The sequence below is a fragment of the Elephantulus edwardii genome, unplaced genomic scaffold (genome assembly GCF_000299155.1).
Source record: "Elephantulus edwardii isolate Elephantulus edwardi_28Jun2011 unplaced genomic scaffold, EleEdw1.0 scaffold00297, whole genome shotgun sequence".
In the NCBI taxonomy this organism is placed as follows: Eukaryota; Metazoa; Chordata; class Mammalia; order Macroscelidea; family Macroscelididae; genus Elephantulus; species Elephantulus edwardii.
The window spans coordinates 890,005-903,332 of NW_006400047.1; the positions used below are offsets into that span (position 1 = coordinate 890,005).

Consider the following 13,328-nt stretch of genomic DNA (forward strand, 5'->3'; position numbering starts at 1 on the left):
CTTCACATAAAATTCAAATGTTTGAATATTTGCTTCCCCACTTTTGAGCTATACAATAACTATAAAAATGTGTTTATTAATCTTAGGTAGAACATTTTGCCTTTATAAATATGGCCAGTGTTAAATTCTGGTAGATAACCTGAATTTCCTGGGGGACCTTTATTGGATCTGTGTTTGGACTGGGCTGGTTTTGGCTCTTCCTTGTAAGCCTCACAGAATGCCCTCGTTCTTTGGCACTACTACGAGCTACGCTGGAGAGGAACACTTTGATCCCTCTGTCCACTTCCTTGTACTCCTGCCAGGCTGCTGCTTCCCATCATTCTCCCGGGAAGCGGGAGGGACGGGGCCACCTAAGCACAGCACTACCCTACTTTCTGTTTATACCACAGCCTTGACTACAGGCCATCCTTCCCTCTTCCCTGGCCCTAGAGAGGCTGTTGTTCTCCCAGGGCTAGTTCTGTCATAAAGCATATACTAAATATTCAGTAGACAAGGAGTAAGTACAACAATCCAGTGTCATGGATTAGCAAGAGCTGCATCAGTCTGTCAGGGATAGTAGATCTTGTTGGAAGAACCCTTGTGGTGGTTGCCTTAAGAGACCACTAAGTAGTAGACAAATTCTTGTGGGTTGATACTGAACAGTAGAAAAACTTTATTTATATTAATGAAAACATGTGAAACTTATACTTGAATTTATACTTGAACCAAGAGGAAGTTGTCAGAACAGAGCAAGGAAACACTGCATGGTTCAAAATTGGGAAGGGCGTACACCAGGGATGTGTCCTGTCTCCATACCTTTTCAACCTGTATGCAGAATAGATTATCTGGGAGGCTGGGCTCTATGAGGAGAAATGCAGCATCAGGATTCATGGAAGATCTATAATCTGCATTATGCAGATGACACAACTTTGCTTGCTGAAACTGAGGAGGACGTGAAGTGCTTGCTGCTGAGGGTCAAGGACTGTAGCCTTCAATATGGATTGAGGCTCAATGCCAAGAAGACAAAGATTCTCACCACTGGGCCAATTGGCAGCATCAAGATGGAAGGTGAAGAGATTGAGATTGTTCACAGCTTTAGTCGGCTTGGCTCCACAATCAACACTCTTGGCACCAGCATCCAGGAAATTAAAAGACGTATTGCAATGGGAAAGTCTGCTGTTAGGGACCTCTCTAAAGTACTGAAGAGCAACAGTGTGTCTCTAGAGACTAAGGTGCATCTGGTACATGCCATGGTCTTTGCAATCACTTGTTATGTATCAGAGAGTTGTTGGACAATGACTAGGGAGGATAGAAGGAGAATTGATGCCTTTGAGCTGTGGTGCTGGAGAAGAGTATTGAATGTACCATGGACTGCTAAGAAAACAAACAGATTCATCCTGGAGAGGGCTAAACCAGGCTGCTCCTTGGAGGCTAGGATTCTGAGGCTTTGTCTGACATACTTTGGTCATGTTGTAAGGAGAGACCGGTCCTTGGAGAAGGACATCATGCTTGGGAGTGTGGAGGGCAGGTGCAGGAGGTGAAGGCCCTCTGGGAGGTGGATTGAGTCAGTGACTGGGGCAATTGGGATGAGTGTGTCGGAGACAATGAGATTGGCACAGGACAGAGCAGAGTTTAGAGCTGTTTTACATAGGGTTGCTATGAGTCACAAGTGACTTGACGGCACATAACAACAACAGTGCAAACATCTCTTGACTGATGGAATTAAGGAAGGAATATGTAGCCCTCTTGGGTGTCAAGTTCACTATTGTTGGTGCTGTTGTCGGGTGTCAACAAGTCAACGTCACTCATAGTGACCCTAAGAACAACCTGGCTCCTGCCCCATCCTCACAATCTCTGGTATGCTCAAGCGTTGGTTCCAGTCATTAAGTGCTAAGCCATCTTGTTGAGAGTCTCCCTCTCTTTCTTTGACCTTTAACCTTTCCCAACATGAAGCCTTTTTTTAGTGATTGGTCCCTCCTAATAACATGCCTCAAGCATGTGAGACAAGGTTTCACCATTCTTGCCATCAAGTTCATTAGATATTTAAAATGCAAATACTCTATATCCAGGTCTAATGTATTATTATTATAATGCTTGATGTCAAAGCAGTGGCTACTTTTCATTTTTCTTTGTGCTTTGGGTGAAAGTTTATAGGACACATGTGTTTTTTGTCTTTTACAGTTCATAAGCATTTTGTTTTCTGATGTTGATTTCCATCCCCACATTTTAATCATGTTCTTTGCACTTTTTCCCTGTGTTTACTGTGCTCATTTGTCCTTCTTTCCTATCCCTACTGGCCTTCTGAACTTTATTTCTGAGCAAATTCTTTCCTTTTGATCTTGTGCTGTTGCTTGTTCTAAGATGTGTATATCTCATTGGGGTTGTTTTTTTAACCTATGGGCCTAATTTTTGGCTGAATGTTGAGCTGCAGGGATACATTCAGTTCTAATCTTGGAGAGTGGCTGAGGGCTACATTCTTGGGGTCCCACCAGTCTCTAGTAGACCACCACGTCAGCTTTTTAATATGATCTGTGTTTTGCCTAATGTTTTCCCTGTCTCTTTCTTTAAGACCTCCTCTTATGACCCTGTTTTCAGAATGGTCTACAGTGATCAATGGGCACCATCTAGTTATTCTGGTCTCAGGATCATAAAGGTTGGGATTCGGTGTGGTCCATTAGACTCCTTGTGTCTTTGATTTTCTTCTCTCTTATTTCCTCTTGATAGGGAGAGGACAGTAATTTCACTTTAAATAGCCACTTACAAAATTTTAGGACCAGTCCTTGGAGAGGAACATCATGCTTGGAGGGTGGAGGGACAGCGCAGGAGAGGAAGACCCTTGATGAGGTGGATTGATTCAGTGGCTGGGGTGACAGGGATGTGTTGGAGACAATAAGATTGGCATGGGATAGAGCAGGGTTTAGGGCTATTGCACATAGGGTCGCTATGAGTCACAGTCAACAGCACATAATGACAGTTCCTTCTCACCAACATAGGATGCTGGACATCATCTTTGTGGACTATGTTATTCTATTTTATTCTGATGTCCTGAGAGACTATGGTCCTGAGCCCAGTGATTCATTCCCTCAAAGTGTTTGAAAACTAGTGGTTCCTTTTAAGAATATACCTAAGTAGCAAAAGAGGTCTGGTAGTGTTCTATAACAGTATTGTAGAAATTAAGAGTGGAATTGTCCTTAACTTGTTTAAGAAGTTTTACAACTTAAAGAAGGCCTTTTTACAGACAATTACATTGAGATCTTCACTTGAAGTTTTCCTCCATAGACCTGGAACTGCTAGTACAGCATGAGTACAATTTAGAGACTCCTCAAAGAACTGACTAGTCTCAGACTTTGGTCTGCAAAGGAATGATTCTGGAGGTTAGGATAGTAAGTCTAGTTTGTAGGTAACTTTCTTGTGATGTTATTGATAACTGCTTTATAATGTAACTGAGAAGAACATGTGCTTGTTCTTTGGGATGCAGAAGGAGGTTAAGGAGCTTTATTTATACTTGAATTTCATATTTGAATTACAATTATTTATCCTAATGGTTAATACACAGACATCAGTTTTACAGTCATTAAAATCAGTAGTGATTTATTATTGATTCCTGTTGTTTCTAGGCATTTTCCATTAAAAAGAGACCTTAAAAAATTTTATGTCTGAACTTTGTAAGCAAACCAATTTAAAAGAAAATTCATTTTTTTTTAAATTTTAAAAAAGTCTCTCATACAGATTTTATGTCAAAGATGAGGGAGAAAGATCACAGAGTTGGAAAATAATAAAGTAATTAATTTACTGGAAGAGTTATTTCTCCTTATGCTCATTCCATTGTTATAACACAGATCTTGAAGTAATACTGATTTGGTGATAGGTGACAGATGCCCATAGGTGACAGTCACCATAGGTGACAATTTTGCCATCTAAAAAATGAAAAAGGGACAGATGAATAATCCTATACTTTTCTCCTCATTACCCGGTCCTGAGACCTAGGACTTGAGCTCAGCTTGTCCAGATATTCTTCCTACTGGTCTTTAAATGAATCTGTTCTATGTAAGCTGCTTTCTTGGGAGTGCCTGTAAACTGGTTAGATTGTCATTAGCATAGACATTTGCTGTAAGGTTTTGGGATCCTGAGTTGTTATTTCTTGAGTCAATTTTCCTTCACACTTTGGAACTACAAATGTGAATCAGAATTTGATTTCTAGAGGAGGCACTGTCACTCTAGGATTCTCACTCTGTTCCCCTCCCACATTTAGACCCATGAAGTTTTCCTTTCTAGTCAGTGAAAATCTTTTTGAGGATCTTGTCCACTGCTCTGGTTTGAATCTTTTTTTCTATACCTTTTAAGAGAAAACTCCTCTTTTAAAAGTCAACAACTAGCGTCCTGGTGACATAGTGTTTAAGTGCTTAGGTGTTAACTGATAGCTCAGTGGTTTGAACCCTTCAGCCAGCTATTCTACAGGAGAAAGAGGTGACAGTTTACTTCCATAAAAAGATTTTTCCCTTGGGTAACCATGGGTCACTTTGCTGTGAGTTGCTACTGACTAAATGACAATGAGTAATCAAATTCCTTTGGGGAATGGGTTAGTGAGTCTCATCATGTAAAACTCATCTTTTCCTAAGGAAGAACTACATAATGATAGTGGGAGTGCAGAAGAAGAAAGAGTGTTTTATTCCAATGTGTTTGTGGGTGTTCTTTACCATGGTCTAGGTTTTCTATTGTGTTCCTTTTGTTCTGGGTTTTGACTAAGTTCAGGTAACTAAGATTGCTTTCCAGACTGGTAAGGTATTATTAAACACCAGGCCTTTTCATAGCCTTCCTTATACCATGCACTGTTACTTCTGGCCGCACCTGCACTTAAACACAGGGCTCTTTTCAGCATAGTTCTCCAGGAAGTCAATGCCCAGACCTGGAAAAGGGAATGAAACTCATGCTGTTCCTGTTATTCACGTATAATACGTGCTTTATGAGATGTTGGAAAGTTATAGGAAGAGATCCTTTGCATGGCTGTTCTGTGCCAGTCCTTTGAATAACTTGGTATGAATCATACATGTTTGAGCTAGATGTGACCTTAATAATTATCTAGTTCAAGAAAACAGAGGGAGGGAAAAGACAACATATGGAGGACTAACATGTATTATTTAAACTAATCCCATGCTCTGTATTATTAAATGTATTGGTTTGTTTTCCTTTATAGGTGAGAAGATACTCATGTGCAGTGTGGGCTCAGGTAAAAGGTAAAACCATTTTCTGCCTACAAGTGCTGTCCTGGTTTCTTCCCTCTTCAATCTGCAACATTCAGCTCATGTTAATACATTTCTTTTTAAATTGTCACAAGGGATAGAAACACAAATTGTTCTAGTTTTGGCAAAATAACAATAGCTGGACAGATGGAAAGGACGAGGTGGTGGTGATAGGAGTAGAGATTATGGAATTAGAAAAGGAGCAGCAGTGTCGAATTCTTTCCCCATGAGGGAAAAATAGATAGCGGGAAGATTCAGGTGAAGTGACAGTCTGCACATGCAGCGTCACCCTTCTACCTGAGAAACATGGACCCTCGCCCAGGACACCAGGTTTCAGAGAACCTGCTGAGGTTATGCGAGGGGTGCAGAGGGAGGGGTTGTAAGAGGAATGGGCATCTGGAGCCCACACACCTCTCTTTTAGACATTTCTCTAGAACCTGAGGTTCTGGAATTTTCTTTCCAAAGTCCCCTGAGCCAACAACAAGGCCTGCGTTTCTCCCACGTCCTCTGGAAAGAGAAGCACAGCACCAGAGGAAAGAGCATGCAGTCAGTAAACAGGCTGCCTGTTAGGACTGCAGGAACTGGAACCTGAGATTTGACACCACTAGCAGGATTTTATCTTCCATCCGTCCAGCACCACTAACAAGACTCATGCCTCTTGTCTCCATATGTCTCCTCTCTGCTCTGTATTTTCAGTGTGAACTGGTCTCACATTTTCTTTTACCCAGTGTGGATTAGTCTCCCTTTTTTCACATGGGTAGGAAGTGCTGTCTTGGTTATCTAGTGCTACTGTAAGAAAAATACCACAAAGAGGTGGCTTAACAAACAAACAAACAAACAAACAAATGGATTTTCGCACAGCTTAAGAGGTTAGAAGTCTGAATTAAGGGTCTACCCTCTAGGGGAAGACTATTTCTCTTTGTCAGCTCTGGGGGAAGGTCTCTTAGCTTCTGCTCCTGGCCGATTGTCATGTTGTTTGGCATCCCTCTTTTGGCTTAGATTTATCTCTGTATTACTTGTTTAATAATTTCTTCCCTGTCTGAAAAGAGATTGACTTAAGATATACTCTACTCTAAAAAAAAAAAAAAAGATATACTCTACTCTAATTCTATCTTAGGGAGCTCGGATGCCTTAAGGGTAAGTAGCTGTGCTGCTGTTTCAAAGGTACATGGTTTGAATCTACCAGCTTCTCTGAGGGAGAAAGGTGAACAGTTTCTTATACAGTTTTTATACAGGTCAATGCCTCTGAAAACCTGCTGGAGGGTCGGTTTATGAGTCAACTTGATGGTATATAACAACATCACTAACAATAATCTTATTTTATTAATGTAACAAAGAAAACTCATTACCAAATGGGTGATCTAGAGGTTAGGATTTAATACCATATATTATATTACTTTTGCATTCTTAACAAAGGAGAACAGAAAAAGTTTCAGTTCCTGGCCTGAGTGATCATTCTTGGATGGATAACTTAATAGGAGATAGAGTAGTATGATTGGACTACTTTGGGTCTTGTGCTTACTTGCACGGATGGTCAAGGGCAAAGTGCTGTGATTAACAACCCAAGCAGGGTTACACTGGGAGGGGACAAGATACCTGTTAGTAAAGTAAACATGTTGGAAAGCCCGAACAAAGCTATAGAATCCCAGTACTTTCCACTTCTTTCCTTTTTTGTTCCATATGCGCTCACATATGTTGATGCTCCTAGGTCCCGATGAGCGGACTCTGGCCTATAGGGACCCTGTGAACCACAGAATGAAGCACAGCTTGATCCTGTCCCGTCCTCGCAACCACTGACATACGTGAGCCCACTGTTGTAGTATCTGGGCCAAGTCCAGCTTTTTGAGTCTTCCTATCTTTTGCTGACCTTCCACTTTTCCAGGCATGAGGTCTTTCTCCAGAGACTGGCTCTTCCTGAAAACATCACTAGAATGTGTGAGGGGAAGTCTTCCTGTTCTCACTTCTAAGGAGAATTTGGGTTGTGCTTCTCGCAAGACAGATATGCTTGTTCTTTTGGGAGTATGGTCTTTGCAGGCACTATGATCCAAAGGCATTAGTTCTTCTATAGTCCTATTGTCTAACTTTCACATATATATGAGGCCACTGGAAATAACCATGCTTTGGATTAAGTGTACCTTAGTCCTTAAAGTGGCATTCTTGCTCATTAGCATTTTAATGAGGTCTTTTGCAGCAGCTTTGCCCAGTGATTTTTGAACTACTGTTTCTGTAAGTATTGATTATAGAGCCAAATAGGATGAAATCCTTGGCGTTTTCTGTCTTTTCACTGTTTATGCAAATATAATATTAAGAAAACTATCCTCCATTAAGATAATGGAAATGTGGCAAATAAAATAAAAAATTGAACATTAGCTGAAGACAGTAGCAGATCTGCTCCTGCATCCAGCTTTAAGACCCGGGTTTCTGGGGACAATATGTGCTTCGTGATCATCTCCAGATGTGCTTCTCATGTGTTTAGCAACATGAAGAAACGGGCAAATTTATCCATTCCCAAACCACAGTATATAGCATGAAAGAGAAAAGTTAATAACAAAAATAAATACTCTCATTTAGAAAGAAGGAAAAGAAGCAATATACTGTGATCACGGGCTTCTAGCAGTAACCACATCCTGCAAGACAAGAAAAGCAAGCCTTCTAACTGGCCAAGCAGCACAGGGGAGCATCTGGTCAATTTGGCTGCCTTGGGGTTTACTTGATGGGAAAGTATTACATTTTCATTCTTTTCCAAATTCTTACCTCTTCAGTGGAGATGATCTCTCGTGCTGAACAACCCTCTACTTCACGTCAGCAGAGAAATCCAGGCAGGGGAGTTACCGTAAGGATAAAGCAATCCTGTGAGTCACTCCTTGCCAGACTTGGAATTTCCCTGGCAGTGCTTCTTACAACCAAAAGGCAGCAAGCAAGTGGATTTGATTCCCAGGAATTCTGTAAATTTGTAGCTAAGACCAAAAATACTGTCATGAAATGACCTTCAAAACTAGATCTTCCCCTTGTGATTTATGAGTTTTTAGCAAGCAATAGGTGAAGGAGTTGTGTCCTTAGCCCCTAGTGGTATCTTAACCCCTTCTATCCTGTCTCCTACTTAAGAAATCATCAGTGGTAGTGAGGAAGCACCAGCATTACTCTGCTTCCAGGATTCCAGCGCGTGTTGCTTTACAATGGGGTATTAGTTACTGTCAGTAGAGATTCTTGCTGGGAAATGTTTGGGAAGGGCCTGGAAGATTTTGTTTCCCCCATTTGTCCATTTCTCCCTAATTGTATTTCCCATCTTTTTATCTCTACTCACAGTAACTTCAACAAGATTTGGCTTTTCCAGGAAAGGTAAATTGCCTGACCATGAGCCATCTTGGTTTGTTGATTATGAGACAACAAAGACTTAAAACAATATTTAAAAAAATATGTGTTATTCTGTATCAACAGTCGGATGGGTTCAGTTCTCATGAGGTTTCCTGAAGCCATGAGACAGAACTGTACATCACAACAAGTGGGAAAATTTCTGCTTCCATCAAAAGAATGAAGATGTACAAATTTACTGAGTAACAACAGAAACAATAGCTTCAAAAACTGCCTCCAAGTAGTGAATACTTGGTATGATTGGAATCTGTTCAAACTGAGAAATGGCTAAGCAGAGCAGCCACGGTGACTCTCCTGTGATTAAGTTAGCAGGAAGGATTTTGCTTTGAAATTATCCAAGTTGCTTTTGGGTATGCCTTTTCCCTCCCTGAAATGAAGAACTAATATTGAGAGAGTTCAAGCTTCTTAAGTCAAACTATTGGAAAACTTTGAGAGAGAAAAGGAAGATCGCGGTTATGTTGAAATTCTGAAGGCGTTTCTAGCGTATATTAACCCAAATACAGAATTTATCTTTGTTTGCCCTTGGCCTCTGGCCATCTCCTCTTGCAAAAATTTTGGAGACTTCTGTCTCAGACTGTAATATGAAGAGAATTGGGATTCTAATTAGTCCTGAAATTGTTCCATATTACTTTAGCCAAGCATCAGCTCCAATCTTGTCTTTGTCCAAATTATGCCACTTGCTCTTTGCAAATTTTCTCTAGAAAAGCTTTGTGATGATTAATGGGAATTGCCAAGGCCTAGGACTCCTTTCCCCAAGTCCTGCTGCTAAACACTAAGTGTCTCCAAGATTATGTTAACTTTGTTGACTCTGAATAACTTTTGTCTAGGATTTCTGAGATCCTTTCTCAGTCACAGAATATTATGAGTCTGTGATTTATTGAGTCACAATACAAAGTTATCTGAAATACTTGAGACAATAATATTCTGTAATCAAAGAAAATTATCCACTCAAAGGCATGAAAACGCTAGGTGATAGGTGACCACATCTTTTTCTTTTAACCCACGCTTTGCATCTTGAGCATGACTTTCTGGTTTTCTGTGTTTACTAGTTCTGTGTTTAGTTCCTGAGCATATTTCACATTGAAGATGGGTGACTGTGGAGCCTCCTTCCTCATCTCCCTGCACACATTTCTCTTTGCTCCATCCTCCATGCAACCACCCAATTAATCTTTTTGAAGCACAGCACTAGCGTTGCTAATAGCCTTGGTGGTTCTGTGGTTCCTTTTTAATCTGACTTTGAAGACTTCAATTTGACTTCAAAGTACTCTTCTAGTTAAATCTCTCATTATTCTTCATTTAAGCTCACACACCTCTCTGGATTTGGCCTAGGATGACTTCCACATAGACCATCCTTTCAATTACCTGTGAATCTCTGCTTATTAAAAATCCCACTTATTAGGTTTTGTTTGTTTAGCTTTTCAGATTGTGATTTTTAACAAAAGTTTCCAGAAAGACTGGGTCTTCATTCATTCACTGATGCACTTTTCCCTCCTCCCTCTCTCTTTCCCTGCCCCAGTTCAATTTATAATGTGCTTATGAGATGACATCCAACTCATCTGTTAACATCAATCTCAAATGCCAACTCCTCCCTCAAGCTTTAAAATTTCCTTGACAGGGCAGACTCTCCCTCTTTAGGCGTTCTATCTTATTATAAAGCAAGTTGTGCACTTGGCTTTTATACAATGCTTCAAAACCTTGTGGAGAACAAGTGAAGAACAGATGTAGTTCTGAATGAATTAAAGGCTCAGCAAAAATTTATTAAATTGGGCTGAGTGATAATTGAAGGTATCTCTGCCTACTTTCTCAGCTGATAACCAACATATCAACTGCTTCAAGGCCCTTAATCCTGTGTCTGAATTGGACCCTCTCCTTCATTTGAACTTGTGCATTATGCTAGCATTCTTTGGTGGCACTACACTCCTCAAACATTATATCTTTTATAAGAGAAATCTCCAATCTTTTTTAAGTAATTATTAATTCCACTGGGCCAGAAATTATAACTGGACTCAGAATAAGTGGATCTTGGTACTAAGTAGAGAACACCAGAAAGATATTCATTTGTGTTCATTGATCATGCAAAAACATTCCACTGGATGGATCATAATAAATTATGGAGGAAATGAGGCCCCAGAGCATGGTCCAGTTCAGCAGAACGATGGATGTTGTTGGCCAAGGGTAAAGATAGAGAAGAAGACAGGGACACACAGGAATGGAGGACAGGCAGGGGGTTAACAGCTGGAAGAATTGAAGCCCCTAAGCCATGCCTTTCTGAGGTTTTATTGAGAATCACCAGGAAGTAAATAACAAAGAAAAATCATGGTGAAGTAAATCACAAAGAGAAATCTTTTGCAAATGAGGTTGAATTTTTCTTTATTGTCAACCTTATGCTTATTCTAGGAGGGAGGAGTTAGTAAATACAAACTAATAATTGTGAAAATGTCCAAGGTCTGCCTTGGTGCTTAACCCCTGTGAACACCTAAGGGCTGCCTTGGCACTACAGGGGGAATTCCAGCTAGTATCTGCACTGCCCTCATCTCCTGATGCAGCATTGGTTAAATAATAATATTAAATTTTCTATTTGGCTTCCCACAGATGGGCCTCATGGCTAGCCAGTGAGCTGACCACCTTCTCTCCCTCATACTACTCTCCCTCATCTTTGCCTTCAACTACAGAAGCATCTCCTTTCACTGTCCCCTCCTTCAAGAAGAGATGACCATGCTACAGGGTCCAATCCAGCCCACTGAGGTGACCCCCAGATGACTTGAGAAGCACAATTTGTGCCTTCTGGTCTTGCTGAACTCACACAAGCAGCATATTGACCAGGAGAAGGCTAACTCTGGCCATTCAGTGGCCAGCTGCAGTCCAGAGACGGCCTGGGGAAGAGATGCAAATAAGGCAAGGTCATACTATAGAACAACATATCAGATGGCAGGTACACATCCTTTAAAGGAGCAACATAAGGCATTTCATCGTGTCTTCCACAAAAAGAGTAGCTTCAGGACTACAGGAAGAATTCTTACCTGGGAGAGGTTGGAATATGAGTACTTTTAGCATGGAGAGTAGATCAAGGATGTATCATAGGATAAAGAAAATATTACTTTAAAATAGCAGACCAGTTTTTGCAAGAACAAAACAAGAGACCCACCCACATATTCCAGTAAAATGGTGGACATATATTTGGTGTGATTTAAAAGTATTCTGAAAGTAGCTGTGAATGCTGCAACTAAGAATAAAAGACCTTCCAGCAGTGGTAGGCCACATGCTGCTGCTGTTGGGTGCTGTAAAGTTAGAACCGACTCATAGCTGAGTCTCTAGCAGGTTTTCAGAGGCTGTAAATTGCATGGGAGGAGATGCCCTACCTTTCTTCCTCGGAGTAGCTGGTTTCTTTGAACTGTGTGGGTTGGCAGCACCACTCCTTATCATTAAACCATCAGAGCTCCATAATAATCAGCATGGGAACGATCAAATCAAGTGAATGGTACGGCTGGGATGCCTAGAATAGACAATAACCTTATACAAGCTGGAGATCTTCCAACTTCTTTAAAGAATTCCTCTATTTTTGTTTTTCAACAGGAAAATCTTTATTCTCCCATTGGGCAATCTCCCCAAATATAGTTCTAGATAGACACATAAACAATGGGAACCATAGTACTTAAAATCAAATGCTTTCCAATTCTTGTCAGCACTTAAATCTAAACTAAAACTTGGAGAGAAAGTGAACACAGAATTCAAACAAATGTACTGTAACAAGCTACCAAGGGAGCTCTGGTGGTCTAGTGGCAAGAAGATGTGTTGCAATCCCAAAGGCTAATGATTAGAATTTACCAGATGCTTTGCTGGAGAAGGAGGGGCAATCTCCTCTTGTGCCCATTGGATCAGACTCAATGGTACATAACAAGAAAGGGGGGAGAGGGAGGAGAGACCCTAGGAGGAACCCCCCCCAAAAAAAGAAACAGGCTACTGAAGAGTTGGTTTTGTTATTAGTAGTTTATTTTTTTTATAGTAGGGTTTTTAATTTTTTTTATTTTTTATTATTATTATGGTAGTTTACCAGGCCTTGGAGAGGGACATCATGCTTTGGGGGGTGGAGGGACAGCGCAGGAAGGGAAGGTTCTCTATGAGGTGGATTGATTCAGTGACTGGGGTAATTGGGATGGGTGTGTCGGACACAGTGCAATTGGCACAAGATAGAGCAGGATTTAGGGCTGTTGTACATAGGGTGGCTATGAGTTGCAAGTGACTTGACAGCACATAACAACAGCAACAACAACAACAGTAATTTATTTACAAAATTTGAATATGTTGTTTTCCAGAACAGATTCTTCCAATTTCCCTCACCCCCATCAAATTGTACAACCCCATGATTAATCCACCCCCACCCCAACCCCACATCCTCATCTCTCTGCTTCCACCTTCCCCCATCTTGGATCCTCAAACTCATTCTACAATCATGATTTTATAAATTATTTGTCCTTATGGGGACTGAGTTCACTCAGCATAATGCGCTCCAGGACCTCCCAAGTTAGGTAATAATTTGCAAAATTATTGCTCCTACATGCTGCGTAGTATCCCATTGTATGAATATACTATGATTTCTCAATTCATTCAATTGTTGTTGGACATCTGGGCTGTTTCCATGTTCTTGCGATGGTGAATAATTGGTGTATGAGTGTCTGTTTCTGCCTCAGTTCTCATTTTTTCAGGGTATATTCCAAGCAGTGGAATAGCTGGGTCATA

General features: G+C 40.7%; 1 protein-coding gene across 1 annotated transcript in view; it reads left to right on the top strand.

The window, feature by feature from the left end:
- Positions 1–13,328, top strand: part of SUSD1 (sushi domain containing 1) — a 170,629-nt gene that overhangs the window by 140,758 nt on the left and 16,543 nt on the right. Inside the window, exon 15 of the mRNA XM_006900855.1 lies at positions 5,174–5,213. Coding sequence (XP_006900917.1) covers positions 5,174–5,213 — 40 coding nt within the window. The remainder of the gene's footprint in view (positions 1–5,173; positions 5,214–13,328) is intronic.